General features: G+C 38.8%; 1 protein-coding gene across 1 annotated transcript in view; it reads left to right on the top strand.

Moving 5' to 3' along the window:
- The window catches only part of ITFG1 (integrin alpha FG-GAP repeat containing 1), a 70,587-nt gene that overhangs the window by 40,930 nt on the left and 13,040 nt on the right, over window positions 1-16,617 (top strand). The window contains exons 10-14 of the mRNA XM_054640667.2: window positions 2,241-2,413; window positions 9,071-9,221; window positions 9,483-9,591; window positions 12,189-12,232; window positions 14,073-14,151. Of these exons, the coding sequence (XP_054496642.1) occupies window positions 2,241-2,413; window positions 9,071-9,221; window positions 9,483-9,591; window positions 12,189-12,232; window positions 14,073-14,151 (556 nt within the window). The remainder of the gene's footprint in view (window positions 1-2,240; window positions 2,414-9,070; window positions 9,222-9,482; window positions 9,592-12,188; window positions 12,233-14,072; window positions 14,152-16,617) is intronic.

Raw genomic sequence — 16,617 nt, 5'->3', positions numbered from 1 at the left:
TTCATTTTTCTGCCTTTTGTACTTAACTATATGTCCTGAGGCACAGGAACAATTAATTTTGCATTACATTACCCAATAGTGGAGTTTGTAGTAGAAATCTACAGAAGGAGTTTCACTAAAAACATGGATTACTCTGAATTTAAACTGTCAGTAAGGCACAGCTGGTGCTGGGATGTGGTCTGGTTATGCATCAAACAAGGCTGATGTTCTGGGATGTTACTTTGAGCTGCTTTTGGGAAAAGCCCCACAGCTGCTGCAGTGCAGGGATGGATTTGCTCTGTGGTGTCAGTGGTGCTGATGCTTGGTGGCAATAGGTGGTGTTGTGCTCACCTGTTGTTTTGTATCTCATTGTAGACCCTAGGAATGTGAAATTGCATTCTATTAATCACTCTGAATAGAGTAAAAAGAGAAACAAATTTGTATTTGTACCTAAAAATTCATTTTTAATTTTGTCTCTTTAAGATAGTATTACCATACCTGGGAACATTTAGAAAGTATATGATGGATATAATTGGATTTTACTGCAATGACTGTGTGAATGATACCATGTAAAGTAAAAGCTATATTGTATTTCATGGTTCTGATTTCAATCACTGTTTTTCAAAATTAGACTATTTTGCAATAATGTTGTTTCATCTGTCTTCTGCATGACAAATAAGTGCTAAGAAATCCAACCCTCTGAAAAATTTCCCTCAGGGTGCAAGTATTGTCCTCATTTTCTGTTTCTTAGATTTTCTAAGCCTTCAGCAGCTCCAGGTAACTAATTAGACACGTGCATGTCGTGGGTGTGAGGGTCCAGGTGTGTTTGGTGTCAGCTGTTGCAGTCAGGGTTCAGCTCAGAGCCGTGGCACACGCTGGGTGTGTGCAGTGACAGGCAGGACTGGCCAGGCTCCTCAGCCACCTCTGGGCTGCACACAGCACCCACCTCAGTGCAATGCTGCAGGCATCTGGGGGCTTCTCCCACCTGCCTGGGGTGGTTGGTGCTCCCAAGGGAGCAGTCCAGTGTCACACACAGTTACCATGTGGCAGGGATGTTGCTGACCACTGGACTGTGCAGCAAGGGAGTCTTTCCATGGCAGGATATGATACTGTCATGGTCTCATTCTGCTTCCTGAAGCAGCTGAATTGAGGCTTGGGTGAGAGAGATGTAAGATCTGTTAAGTGCTTTTGATGTTGGTGATAGTGATCCTTTAAGATGGCACCCCTCTGTCCTTTTGAAGGCATTGTCAGTTAGTTAATGTATAAAATTACTCCTGACTTTTAGAATGACACTGATGTTTGTTTCTGTAGCATTGAAATGTTAACCCTGGCACTTCAGCTTCATACTAACTTGCAAAATTACCTTGATTTTAATTAAGATAAATTTTTATTTAGCACCTCGGTAGTACTTTGGAAAGTAAGTGCAGATGCATTCTATTTCCTGTCCTGGAGAAATTATACTTTGCATTTCTTTTGTAGTTTCAGTTTGATACTTTAATCTTAATTTCTTATCAAACAGTTCAGTATCTGATGCTTCTGGGGATATAAGAGAGGAATTGAAGCTCTTGAACTTCTAAATATCCATGAATAATAAAATTGTTCAAGCTGAAACGAACCTTAGGAGATCCAGCCTTCTGCTTTAAGCAGGAGCAAACTGAATTCAGACCATGTTGTTTAAAGCTTTGCCCAGACAGATTTTGAAAACCCCTAAGGACAAAGATCCTGCAACTTCTCAGAGCCTCGTTTGCTGTTTAATTAGGTTGTTTATCTCTAGTCAGAACCTCCCTCGTGTCAGTCTGACCATTTTCTCTGGCTCTTCTGCCATGTATCACAGCAGAGAGCCTGGCTCCTTCTCCTCAGCTTTAGTGATGCCTATTGCATTGCCTGCAATTCCAGGGGAAAAAAAGAGACTCAAGATCTCATGGCCCTGATGGTTTGGTCTTACCTACATTTAAAGATTAGTAGAAATTCCTGGCTAGCCTGAATTTCAGTTAAGGTGTTCCTGAATATTTCCATATTCTGGTTGTATTCTTACAACCTGAACTATATTTTCCTGTTCTAGAATAGCTGAGTGCATAAAAAATACTTCAAATTATTTTTTTCTTTTGGTGACAGAGTTAGGAAATAATCCTTACTTGTAAATGGTTAAGAATCCTGATGCAGTGGTGTCAGCTGTTTGAAATAGAACTATTGTTTAAATAAACAAAATTAATTTCTTTACTTAGTTGTTCTTTTTTGTTTTGTTTTGTTTTGTTTTACAGTGGATTCCAGTTTTGCAAGACTTCAGAAATAAAGACACAGTCTGGGGCTTTGTACCATATCAAAATGACAAATCTTCAGCAGAAATTTCATTTCCAATTACACTTCACATTGGAGATTACAATATGGATGGCTACCCTGATGCACTTGCTATATTGAAGAACACTTCTGGAAGGTAATGCAAACCTAGAAATAAAGCCATCAGATTCATGTTCAATCATCAGTCATAGAAATTGCTAACTTTAGTGCATCTCATTCATTTTATCAAGTGAACAAGACTTTTGATCTCTGCTAAGTGTTTTCTGTTGAACCCAAGAGTGTATTTACGTGCTGCATTCAGAATGCATCCTTGTATAGGCTCAGACTGGGACTCTGGCTGGGGAATTCCATCAGGGACTGCAGTATGAGGCAGCATCTGAGGCACTCCTCCCAGAGCTCAGGGGCTGATTCTCTCCCTTTCCTTTCCCACATCATCTGTAAATTCCTGATTTCAGCTGTCAGTGCTCACTAGTAGCACCAGGCTGTGTGAGCTGGGGAGTCTGTTCTGTGCTGTCTCATGGAGTGAGCACTGACTGGTGACTGCTGGAAAATGCAGTCAGTAGTGCTTTGCCCTTTTTGAGAACCAGGAATGTACCAGTGACTTTTACATTGTCCAAGAGAACTGAAAATAAATAACACACACACCCAAGCCCCTCAAAAAAGAAACTTCTAACCCTTCTTCTTAATTTTTTCAGTGTAATCTTCTCATCCTCTGGTTTTTTTAATTTTTTTCTTCATTGCTTGCTTTCCCACTACTTTTTACTGCTACCATCTGGTGCTAGGTGGGAGAGGGCATGTGGGGATGCTCTCAGGGAGCCTGTTGTACACAGAGGGGTCAGTGATCCGTGTAAGAGCTGACCTGGGTAGGTGCATTCCGAGCTGCTGAGCACGTGCTGCCAGTGATGGAACGGAGCAGCCCGTGGGCAGCTCCCACCTGGCACCTGGGCATGCTGCTGCTGCCGTGTCCTTATCTTTACCTTCAAGTGCAGAGCATGTTTGCATGTGAATATGCTTCTGTTTGACAATAGGGATGATGAATAGACTTGTTCACTTGGGAGAAAAGCTGAGAGCCCCAGAGACCAGGCTGCCAGGGAAGCTCAGCAGAGGCAGGATGTGTGCACGTGAGTGCAGTCTGTGCTGCACAGCTGACTGCCAGCCTCTGCAGGGATGGAACTTTATTTGTGCTGTTCCCTTTTGCTTCATGCCATCACTTGTAAAAGGTACTTTAACCCTTGCTTTGTGGAGTCTTAATGTCTTCCTTTGTTCCCTTTTGCTTCATGCCATCACTTGTAAAAGGTACTTTAACCCGTGCTTTGTGGAGTCTTAATGTCTTCCTTGCTCGACAAATACTTGCACTAATGCATTACAAAGCAGAATAAGTCTCTCATAGGTGTATTTGTTATCTTCCTCTACATGGTATTTTAAATGATCTTGGGTACAGGTTCATAGTTTGAATGTATACTCAATATGGAAAACAAGTGAGGACCTCACTTTGATGCATCTGATAGTTAGAGGATTTGGTGCTGAAGTCCAAGAAGTCAATTCAGGTCTTCTAGTGGTTGCCTAAACATGAGTCAACTCACTGACATTTTTGTGTTAGAACTCTTCAGATAGTGACACACCTAAAAATGACCCAGTTTGAAGAGTAGCGTGCCTGTGTTCAGCCTACATGATGTGATTCATGACAAGGCTGTGAGCAGCTGAGCTCTGTCTGTACCTCTGAGCCTTAAAATAACAGCAGAGCAGCTGTTTCTATTCAGACACGGCAGACGAGAAGGAGGTGATGCTGGTAGGACCCAGAGTTTGCCAGGCAAAGTTAAAGCACTCAGCTCTGAATGTCAGGTGTTTCACTGCAGACTTTCCTCAGCTGGGACTTTGCATCTCCTATTCAGTAGTCATTGAACAAGGCTGCAGACAGTCCAGAGAGCAAGCTAGAACCAGCCTTCCTTTTGCCAAAGTAACACAGTGACGTGGGAACTGTAAAGTTGCTGTCTTTGCTTTTGCCTATGCCTCAGAAATCTTGTGTTTTGATACACAGCATGGGTATCCTGATAGCTGGATGGGCTGCATGAAGGTGTATGGAGCTCAAAAATGTACCTGAAGCTGTTTTAAGTGTTAGGAGCCTCTGTCCTCTGGCTGGAGTATAATTACAGCAATGTAATGTCGTGTAAAATCATTAAACAGTTTGTAAATAGTTACTCCTGTAGAAGCCCAGAAGTCACCTATGTCTTGTTGCAATGAACTACTGTGAAACACTTTTATTCTCCTTGCTTCTGAATTTGTTTGCTTATTCAGTTGAGTGCATTCAAAATTATTTTTAAACTTGACATCAAAGTTGAGTGACACAATAAGGCATAAGGACTGAAAGCACTGGCAGATGATGTGACAAGCTATTAAAAAGGAGATTCAGAAAACTGAGGAATTTTGGCAAAAACAGAGTAAAGTAACCTAAAATCAAGAAATACATTGCATGTTAACGTTGTATCTATCCAGTATTTGTATAGAAGTAATGGAAGCATGCTTTTGTAGTTTGAGAGGGGAGCAAAAGTCACTTTTTTTTACTCTCACTATGAAATGACATATTCAATAATAATTCATTGGTTCTGAGAGACTTAAGCAAATACTTTCTTTTAAAATGTATAACTGGGTCACTGATTGGAGAGTATTAAAACAGTGTGGGAATTAAATTAAAAGCTGTCCTTAAATTAGAGCAAATTAAAATGAAAACCTTATTTAATCAATTTTAAACACTTCTGGATCAAGCTGTTTATTTCTTTCTCTGAAGCCTTTCATGCTACATCTACAGATCTAATTTCAGTGATTGATTACTGTGATTAAATGATAAAAGCATTTTTATAAACTCTTGACCTCAATCTGTGCTATCGTTTAGGAAGCCTGGTTTCTACTTGCTGTCTGTAATATAAAGAAATTAAAGCAGGCAGAAACAATTTTGTTCATCTGAAGGCATACCAACACATGATAATGGAAGAAAAGGATTAAAATCAATTATATGCCTCCATCACAATTCAGGAAAGTACTTTCAGATCAAATCCTTACAAATCCCTACAAAAGACTGAAATAAAGATACCACAGTTGGGCATAATGTTGGTTTAGTGTCCTGCCCAGTGAACAAGTCAAGAAAATTATCAATAGCTTCAACTATTGCCACAGCTGTTTTAAGACTCTGCTGTTTCATCTCCTGCCATAATCCTCTGATTTGGAATTACACTGTGTAATATTCTGACAGTGTGGAGACATTTCTTTACCAGAAACAGCAAAAAGGAGTCTCCCTTGTGGTTGCAGGTATTGTGGGGGGTTGAACCTTTTGAGCCTTTATTAAGACTCAATAAATTCCATCAGGTACTCAATAAATTCCAACAGGTGAAGGTGCTAAATGCACTGTAGATCTTTACATATTTATCTGTTCAGTCTGAATTCTTGTAACTTGTTACTTGAGTCAAAACCTGCACATTAGAATTCAAGTCCACAGGTTTTTCTTCAGGCTAGATATATACATGAATTCTGTATTAGAAATTGTGTGTGTATATAGAATAATAATAGGTGAAGGGATTTTATCAGTAGTTAGTAATTGGTTCAGCTATACCTCCTGTCTTACCTAAATGAATTCATTTTTTCACATGCTGATTTTAAATTGGCTCTGGTAACATTGGAATTGTAAGTAGTGCATGTGAGTTTATGAGCATCTATCTCCCATCTAATTAGATGAAAGGAATTTTGTTTAACAATTGTTTCCAATTAGGCACTAGTAATTGGCATCTGGCATTGCAAATATGTAGTCTAAGTCTTTCAAATCCATTTTTATTCAAAGGGAATGTTTTTCACTGGCCAAGTTGACAATACTTTATCTCTGATACAGTTGATAACAGCAAAGACTGAAACTTGGAGACAAAAAACAGCTGGATATGGAAAGTTGAATAAAAAACTTCTAAGTATGATAGACTTTTAGAAAGTTTTCTAGGTGTTCATGCTCAGTTTTAAATTAATGTGTATATATATATATTAATCCTTTATATGGAAGGACTCTTATTCGACCAAATTATCTCTTCCTAAATCATTATTAGTTGTCACTTGTCAGAAGGAAGGTTGGATAGAGGACTTCTTTTAAATGAAGGATTGATGAGCACCTTGTAATTGAGCAAATCTAAAAACCAGAGGCAAATTCAATTATTCTGAACGTCTGGAGTAAGATAGTGATGATTTAGATGTCCCTGGTATTACTTTAAATGAACTACCCTAAAACTGACAGCATGAGAGATGTATGAAATTAGCAGTAAATATTTAATTCTAATTGCAAAGGAATATGTTAAAATAAAACTAAAATAAGACTTCAGTCTTTCTTTGGTGTTAAGCCTTATTAAATCTCCCTTTCCTGCATAGATGACTTTGGTCAGAAGGTACCAAATTGGGATATAATGTCCTTTGGAATAAAGCTGTACACCATTTATCTGCAGCTGTGTATTGGTGTGTATAGCTGAGAATCTGAAGTGCTGCAAATGGCACGTTAAGGGCAATAGGCTGGTCTTAGTTCAGAGTTCTTGTGCTCTCTCTTGTAGCATTGAAGCTGAGTTGTTTGGTATTGACTGTTACACTTTGTAGAGCACTTTAGCATTGATTTTTTAGGTTTTACCATTACAGTAGTGTCTGTCTTTATAGGCTTTCAAGGACATTGCTTTGTCATTTTAAGGATGCAGATGATTATCTTTGTTACAGGGAGATTCCTTCTGATGGGAACTCTTCAAAATTTTGTTCAAAAGAATAGGAAGGTCATAAGCTTGCACTTATTTTTTATAGTATGTATCAGAATGAAACATAGCAGTAGATACTTTGATTCTAGGGCTCCTTGTGTATCACAGGCTTAAATCATAGAAGAATTCAACTGGCAGCTGACAGGCCAAATCCAGATGTCTCCCAGGAACAACCTGAGCAGCTGAGGAGGCAGAGAACAGCAGGTTCTTTCCCCCCTGCAGAAAATCAGGGCTTGCAACTCCTGTTGCTGCAGCATGGCCTGCACAGCAACATTTCCTTCTCCCAGGCTGAGGTGCAGCACACAGGGATGCTACATCTATGAATGAATTCATTGCCTCTACAAGAGAGCTCTCCCACAGTGCATTTCTTGGGTCTTCAGCATCTGTTCAGGGTTTGAGATTGCTTTTTTCTTCCTGCTGTTTGTCTTCTGTTTCTCTTGTAGATACAGAAGGGTGAAGGAAAGTGGCATTTCCATACTCAGTGCCACTTTGCTTAATGTTTTCCTTTTTTCTCAGTTGTAAGGAAAGAAAATAAAAAAGTTTCCTGTAGTAAATAAACTACTTGTGTCTATCCATTCAAAGGCTTCTAGCTTTGACTTGAGTAGTGTGCAGTGTATAATGCAAATGTCTTTCATTATTAATTATCATCTAAGTAATTTCTGACAATTTAAAGAAATCTGAATGAGTCTTTGAGTCTTAAAATGAGTCTTTGTAAAAGTTTCTCCAGATTTTAAAAAGCTATGTTGAGATAATGAAAAAGAGAAATTGAAACAAACTGCTTAGCTCAGCTTGTCACCTTACCTTGGAGTTGGCTCTTCTGATATGGTACTTAGGTAATACATGAAATGAATGTGAGCACTTAAGAATTTCAAGTTGTGATTATGAGTTCTCAGATACAGATAATGCAGCACCTTAAATATTGCAGATGACCTCATTTCCCTTTGGCCATGGTTAATTCAGTGATTTGCCTGAGGAGAAGTGCCTGTGTGTGCCTGTGCATGCTGGATGCTGCTGAGGCACAGGAGCCACCTCGCTGTCCCCACAGAGCCAGCAGCGTGTGCAGGGTCACACTGAGGACATGGCTCTGGTGCTGCCCTGGGCTCTGACAGCTGAGCTGCCTTTACAGAACACTGCTCTGCCTCCTGGCTCTGCCCCCACAAGGAGAGGAGGAAACTTCATCTGTTGCCATTGCTGAGGCAATAAAGGATTTTAGCAGGCTCCCAGGATACAACCTGCCTGAGGAGTTGGAGGCTGGTAAAGTGTGAGATTTTCCCAGTTCCAGAAGCACTGATACATTATCAGGGAGGGTGGGAACCTTGTGTCTCCCACTGAGCCAGAGGCACCTATTGGATACTCTTTAGAGGGGAGATTTTTCTACGCTAGCCCTGGCACTCTGCTTGGTTTCTACATTTCTTGTTTAGTTTTGCACCTCTCTTTGTGTTACATGTCAGCAAGTGCCTAACTTGGTTTGTCTTGCCCTATTTTTACTGCACTTTAGCAGGTTGGGTTTTGTGTTTTGTATTTTGCTTGAAACAGTGGAAAACATACAAATAGAGGTTTGGTTTAATCTCAAATTTGCTTAAAACATACACTGTGTAAGAAAAAGTATTAATGGAGCTGGGATGGGAAGAAGCTGTCATGCAGTAATGAAAAAAGCATGGACATGTTTTAAATAGTGTTTAAGCTGACAGACTGTGGAAGGGATTAAGAAAAATGGCAGATAAATTCATTTGTAGTTTTTTCAGAATAAAGTAAGGATAAGTTCAGTCCTTTGACTGAATGGTTAAGTTACTCCTGTTGGTTTGGATCCATTTATTTCATGTTTTCATTGTTATAAGTCAAGCATGACAATGATTGTAGTTCTGTCTGCAAACTCATGGATTTTTCAAGTACCCAGTAGCTGCTAGCTGAGCTTATATTACACCTAACTCCAGAGCACTTAAACTATTTAATGACAATATTTTTAAATTTCTGTAATTTAGACTTCTCTCAAGTTGGTTTATGTATTATATATGTATGTTTTACAGCAATCAACAAGCATTCTTACTAGAAAATGTCCCATGCAACAACGTGAGCTGCAAGAGCGTGCGGCGCATGTTCAGGGTGTTCTGGGAGCTCTCAGATCTCAATCAGATCAAGGATGCTGTGGTTGCCACTTTCTTTGACATCTATGAGGATGTAAGTGCAGCTCCTTACCCAGCAAACAGGCTCTGGGTGTGGCTGTGCCCATCCCTGAGCCCTGCACAGGCCTTGCCTGGGCAGCCTTGGATTGTCCTGCTGAGCTGTGGATGGCCCTCTCCATCCCAAATTGATTTGCATTATATCCATAATGTTTGAAAGATATTAAAATAAATAGCAAAGGGGTAAACTTTGCTGCTCAGCATTTTTCCCAAGCATAAATAAGCATTCTAATGTAAACTTGGGTTTTTTTTCCTCTAGGGAATCTTGGATATCATTGTGCTAAGCAAAGGCTATTCCAACAAGGACTTTGCTATCCATACATTGAAAAATAACTTTGAAGCAGATGCCTATTTTGTTAAAGTTATTGGTAAGTTATCAATGCATAATAAAGTCAAAATGGGATATTGAAAAGGATGTGAATATTTGAGTCTTTGCATATGAAAAGCTTATGGTAATGTTCTGTACCTGTGCCATAGCAAGCCTGCTTTGCTGGAGTTCATGTGTGTGTGTCATGTGGGAGTGATGCAGAATTGCCTTCCAAAGGGGCTGGTTTCATTTCAGGGACTCCTGCATGGTGGGTTTTGCTTACACTGCATGATCTGTTCTGAGGGTCACTTTGCATCCCTGTGGGAGTCAATTCTGTGTTTCCAGCCCAAATCCACATGGCACAAACCACACCTTACCCTGAGAGCACAGAGTGGCCATGAACATGGCCAGGGTGTGGGAATTAATGAGAGCTGGTTTAAAAGGCTTGAGTTAAATTACAGTGTTCATAATTAGATTTTTAAACTGCATGCCCTTCTGTGTTCTTCAGCTGCAAAGGCATTGAGCTTTGAGATAATTTCTTGCCTGTCTTGCTTGATTTTTTGAGAATGAGTGAAAAATGAGGCTGTATGGGAGCCTATGGAGACAAAGCTCACTAGCAACAACTAGAGGTTCACCTTCAAAAATTGTATTTGCCTTCATGTTTTTTAAATGCATCCAGTCCTCTAAAGCACACATTCTGCACACCAGAAGAGAACAGAACTGCAGCTACTGCTGGGGGCTGATGCTATTATTACTTTGTCCACAGCCTGAGCTCTGTTCTCATCGTGATAGTGTTTAATCATTTATCATGTTGGTGGAAGCCTTCTTTGAAATAATACCATGTATCTGTAGTGTAATTCACAAAAGCATGCAGAAAATCCTTTGGGAATATCTTACACTTCACAAAGCCATACCAGAACTACAATTGTGTGATATTTTAATGGGGAAGGGAGTAATTTGCAACATGCTTTTTTTTTATTCACTCTGTGTAAATCTGTCTTAAAAACTGGGGCAAGCCTTTTTTTAGCACCTTTTTAGGGTGTGAGTATTTTTGCATAGAAACCCCAGGAAATAGGAATTAATGAGGGTCTAAAAATATTTTTACTGTGATACTGGGGAAAGTATTTCTAACAAAATGTGCTTTGTGTGATTTAGTGTATCAATAAATGCATTGTGTTCACTTATTTGGCATATGGACAATGAGAACAGCTTTGCTCATTATAACTGATGTCAAATATACTTGGCCAGGTAATTTGTTCTAGGGGTGAAACTGAACAGCAGATTTCAGTGTGCCCTTTTGCATCAAAATGGGAAGAGTTGGATCCACTTGCATACTCACCTATGTGAAATAGATAAAATTAAAGCTGTAGTGTTAAAAGTCTATCTGTAGGTGCATATAGTCTTCAAATTCTGCTTTGCCACACACATTTGTCTTGACTATTCAGATATTGGGGGGTTTGAACTGCATAAAATATTACATCTTACTGTATATAGAAATTTCAACATTTTGGAATCACAAGCATAGAATGGTAATTTAGGAGTCTTGACAATTGTTAATATTCACACACAAATTATTAGAAAACTTCCTTGACTAGAGCAGTGCCATTTCTGACACACACAGGGAGTGATTTCTAATCAGATTGTGAACATCTTACATGCACCTTTCAGTATTTTCCTGATCCTAAATATTTTGTACCCTTAGCTCAATGGACCCTTAAAGAAGACAGAAAATCTTTAAGAAACTCCTGATGGTTAGGATGATCTGCCCTCAAATCTGGTGCAAATCTGCATTTTCTGTCTGCCATGCTTGCTTTGTGATACCATAATTCATGGAGCAGTAATGTTTTTCCCTGGCTCAGTACCTGGTGTGCATCCTCCTCCCTGCCCATGGCCATTACTGGCCTGCTGCTCAACCAAACTGTTGTCATTAGAAGTCCAAATTTTGCATCAGAATGGACCTTAGATTATTGTATGTGTGTGGGTTTTGTTGTTTTCTTCGAATACTCAGTGTGACAGGATGTCCTGGCTTACAGAACAGATGGCTTACACTGTCCCTCATTTGGGTTTTTAACAGAGATTTCTGAATGTAACTGATTTTTCAAACTAGTACGTTTTAAACAATTAATTGGAACAAGTGTCACAGGCTTTAGATATTAATTAGCATTATATACACCTGCTTATAATACTTTTGAATTAATAGACTAAATTGGCAGTGGGATTTTTGCTTGTTACAGCTTTTGTGAATTGCTTCAAACCAAGTTCTAAAATGATGCTTTGTATAGAAGGAAAAGCCTTTCTCTTTTATCAGTTAAAACAGTAAAGCTGAATCTCTACCAGTATTTTAAATGGTTAGAAATGAAGAATAACGAATAAAATGTATAGTTCACTGTTTTAAAAATGTTTTAGTTTGGAATTTTTCTAACTGGGAAATCTGTCCTTTTGAAGCTGGTTAACCAGTGAGGTGGGGTAAAAGAGTGATGAATTTCTGCCAAGTATGCTTCCAACTGATTACATCACCATAAATCACAAAGATATTTATTTTCTTTGGGTTTTAATGGCTACCTGACACTATCACTAGACTTTGCCAGATTCCAGAGATGGTGCTTCTAAGATGGTTTGTGAACATAAACACAGCATGCTCACTTTTTGTTCTTGCAGTTCTCAGCGGCCTCTGTTCTAATGACTGTCCTCGGAAAATAACAGTAAGTGTAACCATGGCCTTGTTTGTATTTAGCCTCAAATAAGCTGAAGTCTAATTAGACCAAAAACTCTCAGCATATTAAAAGAGCTATTGACTGGAATAATGTGTAATCCAAGTCATGACTGGCCAACTTCTGCTTTGAGACCCATAACTGTGGGCAGCTGCTGCTCAGAGCTGCAGTCAGTTGATTGTTGTTGTGCAGGAGCTTTGTTACCCACACTGGGGGCTGGGATGTACCAGAGACAGGAGGAGCTTGGGTGCCCAGACTGGGAATTGTGCCAAGTCTTGGTGGGCACTTAGAAAGTCCAGGCAGAACTGACTGTGGGGTAATGCAGCCACTTCTGGGCCCAACTCCAGCAGTGGTACAGCCAAGGAAAAGTGCACTGGGCTCTGATGATCCTGCAGACAGCCATACACATGTGGTGTTTTCTGTTTAGATTATTTTGTCTCCAAAGATCTGCAACTCACCCACCAAACTGCCAATTAGCAAATTGTTTAGCAATGTTCACAGTGAAAGTTGGCCTGAAAGAGGAGCTTAGAGTAATCAGAGGTAGCAGAAGCACTTTAGCTCTGCAAAAGTTTCACATTTAATTTTGACTTGAAAATAGAAAAACTGCCTCAAATGGGGCTAACCTTTGCTTCAAGCCTATTTTGAGACATGGGGTTTAATTTCTGTTGTAAAATAATGAGGTTTGATAGTATCATTAACTTAATTACAAAAATCGAGGGTTTAAAAAGCAAATCTTCACAGCAGATGTTGGTGGAAATTTCATTATTGAGATCACTGAAACACTATTGCTCCCATAGTAATAGGAGTTCTCTGACAAAGTAACATAAGGTACATTTTGCCAGAGTACTGCTGTGTGGCACCAAAAAAAATTTAAATTTCACCTTATTCACTTATCTTTCATAGATCTGCATAGGTATCACCTTTGTGGTCTCCTTAGTTTTCATTCTAATCATTAATTATTGTAGGCTTTGATCTCATCTGTCACCATTATCACTACTCTCATGGTTTAAACTTACTACTTCTTGAGGCATGGTGTGAAACATGTCATCATCCATCATCTCTTTTAGTGTTCCTTCTGTAACTTACTTGAAAGTAAGTTGGATTTGATGTCCTAATATCATCTCGAATTCAGCACTAGAAAAAAAAAACAAAAAGAAAAATTCCTTTAAAATCTGTTCATGCAGTTGTCTCTCATCCTCTCCCTTCCCACCCGTTCTTACTTAGGTGCATTTCTTATCACTCAGAAATGCACAACTTCCTTGGGTGTTTGTTTTTTTTTATTTTTCCTCATGACCGTACTTTGATGTTTAAGTACATTTTCTTCATCAAGAAAATTCACTTAAAATAGATACCAGTACTTGACAAGTAACTGTTCAATCACTTTCATTAATTAAATGAAACACTGCTAAATAATGATAAAAAAGATTAAATTTGTGTTGTATTTTTCAATTCAGAAATACCTTCAAGATAGTGGATTCTCTTGGTATCAAATGTTCTGCTTTTTGAGAACATGCAGTTATTTCTTTAAATTTTTAGGGGGTTTTACTTTACTTATAGCTTCCAAGGAAACATGACTGAATAGTACAGCTTTCTTCATGAGAAACTAAACATTACTTAGCCAACTGATTACTGTGATTTGGAAAATTGATTTCCACATAATGCTATGACCAAAACAGTTGCAAGATTTTGAAGTTAAAATATAAAAAATAAATTCTTAATATAATAAAATAAATTCTTAATGTAAAAATGTTTTTCTTCAGTTTTCTGTTTAATTACTATAGCTTTTTCTGTTCCTAAAATGTTGCCTGCCTTTTTCTTTGATCCCTTGTAGCCCTTTGGAGTTAATCAGCCTGGTCCTTACATCATGTACACCACTGTAGATGCAAATGGGTACCTGAAAAATGGGTCAGGTAAGAGAAACTCACTGTGGGAATACCCAGGGCACAGTCTGGCTGTGTCTGTGCTTCTCAGCAACCTAAGGAGCTGGAAAGGTGGCAGAGGGAATGGAAATGGTTTCAATGTTGCCTTCACTTTACAATGCCAAACCCCCCAAGGTTCTCTTCCTTCTTTACAGATTGCATTTTTATTACAAACATTGCAATTGCATTATTTTTTCATTTGTCCTGTTCCAGTTAGGTTTGAACAGTTGGCTGTAGCAAAAAATTTTTGGGTAAAATATCATCAGTTTGTGAAATAGCATAAGCTTCTAATTGCTTCCTAAGCAATTATGCATTAAGAAACAGCAGAGGCCTTGAAATAGCTCCATACAATCCTAGGAGGCAGATGAGAAAGGATCAGGATAATATTCAGGACACACAGGCTGTGTTAGTCTGGAGTTGTTCACTACCATTGGCAGGTAACAAAATCAAAAGCTGAGTAGCTTGAGGAAGCTGGAGAGGGAATTCCTGTGTCCTTCCAGGTAATGCAGGAACTGCAGGGAGTCAGTGCTCAGCTAACAGGGTCAGAATCAAGGGGAAGGGGTGCTTGGTGCACCTTGTCTTGGAGCTAAAGCCTTAATGGCCTGAGCTGGGGCAGCTGCCACATCAAAACAAAGCAGCCAAAGAGAGAATCATCCATTGGGCTGTGCTCCATATTCTAACCCCAGTTAGAATACCCTGGGGTTTGTGCTGCCTTCCTAGGAGTGTACTGGTGGCTCCTGGAAAGCACAGGAGAGTGTACAAAGTGGTTTATTAGTCTCATTTATGACTGGTAATCTTAGGACTATAATGGACTCATTTCTTGCTTAGGCAAAAATTCCAAACTCATAAGCTGAACATGATCAGTAAGTGCAGTCATCTGTAGCTGTCACTCCAGTCTCAGTTCAAATTAAACTCAGATTTTTAAAAAAAGGTTCCAGTAGTTCCAGATTATATTTTGTATAACACTAACTTAAATAAAATCAGTAATTTAGAGGGGAAAAGGCTGACATGTTAAGGTCCTGAGTCAATTTGTCAATTTGAATCAGTGGCAAGGCTCTCACCATGAGTGTGTGCTCAAGACTGTTAATTCCACCTGGGAAAAATTAAAGAGAAAGAAGCTGTCCTGAAATACAAACCAGATAGCTGCAAAAACATGTCTTGATACTCTAGCATTTCTGTGTTTGTACATGCTTAAAAAAAGAAATTCTTCAAACTCTGCACATATCTTACAAATATGTGGAATAAAACTAGCTTGAAATTTGGACCTATTTCATTTATCATTTTCCTAATTTTTTTTCCTGTTTCTCTCTTTCAAGAACAAAAGCAAATGAATTTTTCTTAAACATTTTCTTTAGGGTTTGCTGAGTTTGGTTGGTTGTGGCTTTGTTGGTTTTTTGTTTGTGTTTGGGGCGGGGGGGGCAGTTCTTCTGAAATGCAATGTTTTTACTCTAAGAAACAGTTATCAAATGTGATTTAATATTGCTATATTCCCTTCACAGCTACCATGTTTACAACAATGAAAACCTAACAGAGTCCAGGCATGATGAATTTCCTTTTCTGTTCTGACATTATGAAATAACAGTAATGAATTCCAAGTGTATTTATGACCCCAGCAGCATTGCTACAGGGAATTTTCTAATGCTGTCTTTGATCAGTTTTTCAACACTAATAAGTTAATAGATTTTTTTGAGTGTGTATAATTCCTGCAAGAACTTTTGAAAGTCATGTTTTCTGAGGGTGTTACATTACATTTGTAGCTAGATTTTCTTCTCTTGCAAATCTTATGTGTAAGATTCAGTAAATGTTCTAACTAGAATTACTGGCCTATACAGGCTGTTGTCTGGAAAAACAACCCATTACATCACAATCCTCTTTTATTTGACTATCAGGATATATCAGGATAGATCATTTGATATATCAAATATCATCATCATTTTTGGGCCATGTATAAACCTACAAAACATCTTTTCCACATTAAGCTTCTATTCGTATAGCATCCATCTGCTATTTTAAAACTAATTTAATTTTCATCAACCTATCTGCCTTCCTTATGTAATATTACAGGACAATCCATACTTGAAGCTTTTAATTCTCTGAAAGGAGTAATGAGCTAATCAAAATCTTAAAATAATTAATCCCTTTCCCAAGAAGTAACATGAGTAAAAACATAGTTCTTTTTCTGATAAAAAGGAAACTCAGCATTCCTTTCCATGTGTCCCTCCAAAGTCAGCTGCTGTAATTTATTGCCTTTATGGCTGCACTCAGTGGGGGAACCGTTGTTGGCTGCACCACTGCAACCAATCACCTTAAGTTATCCCTCCAGCCCTGGGCTTAAGTGCATCATAAAGTACTCAAAGCCATGGCCCCCACTCTGCTTCTGATCCCCTCAGTCCTGCAGGACTTCAGTTGTGAGTTATGGCATCTTTCATATAGGCAATATTCATGCAAAGAGTAAAA

The sequence above is a fragment of the Agelaius phoeniceus genome, chromosome 12 (genome assembly GCF_051311805.1).
Source record: "Agelaius phoeniceus isolate bAgePho1 chromosome 12, bAgePho1.hap1, whole genome shotgun sequence".
Lineage (NCBI taxonomy): Eukaryota > Metazoa > Chordata > Aves > Passeriformes > Icteridae > Agelaius > Agelaius phoeniceus.
Note: the sequence above shows the minus strand (reverse complement) of the source record. Positions and strands in the feature narration are given on the sequence as shown.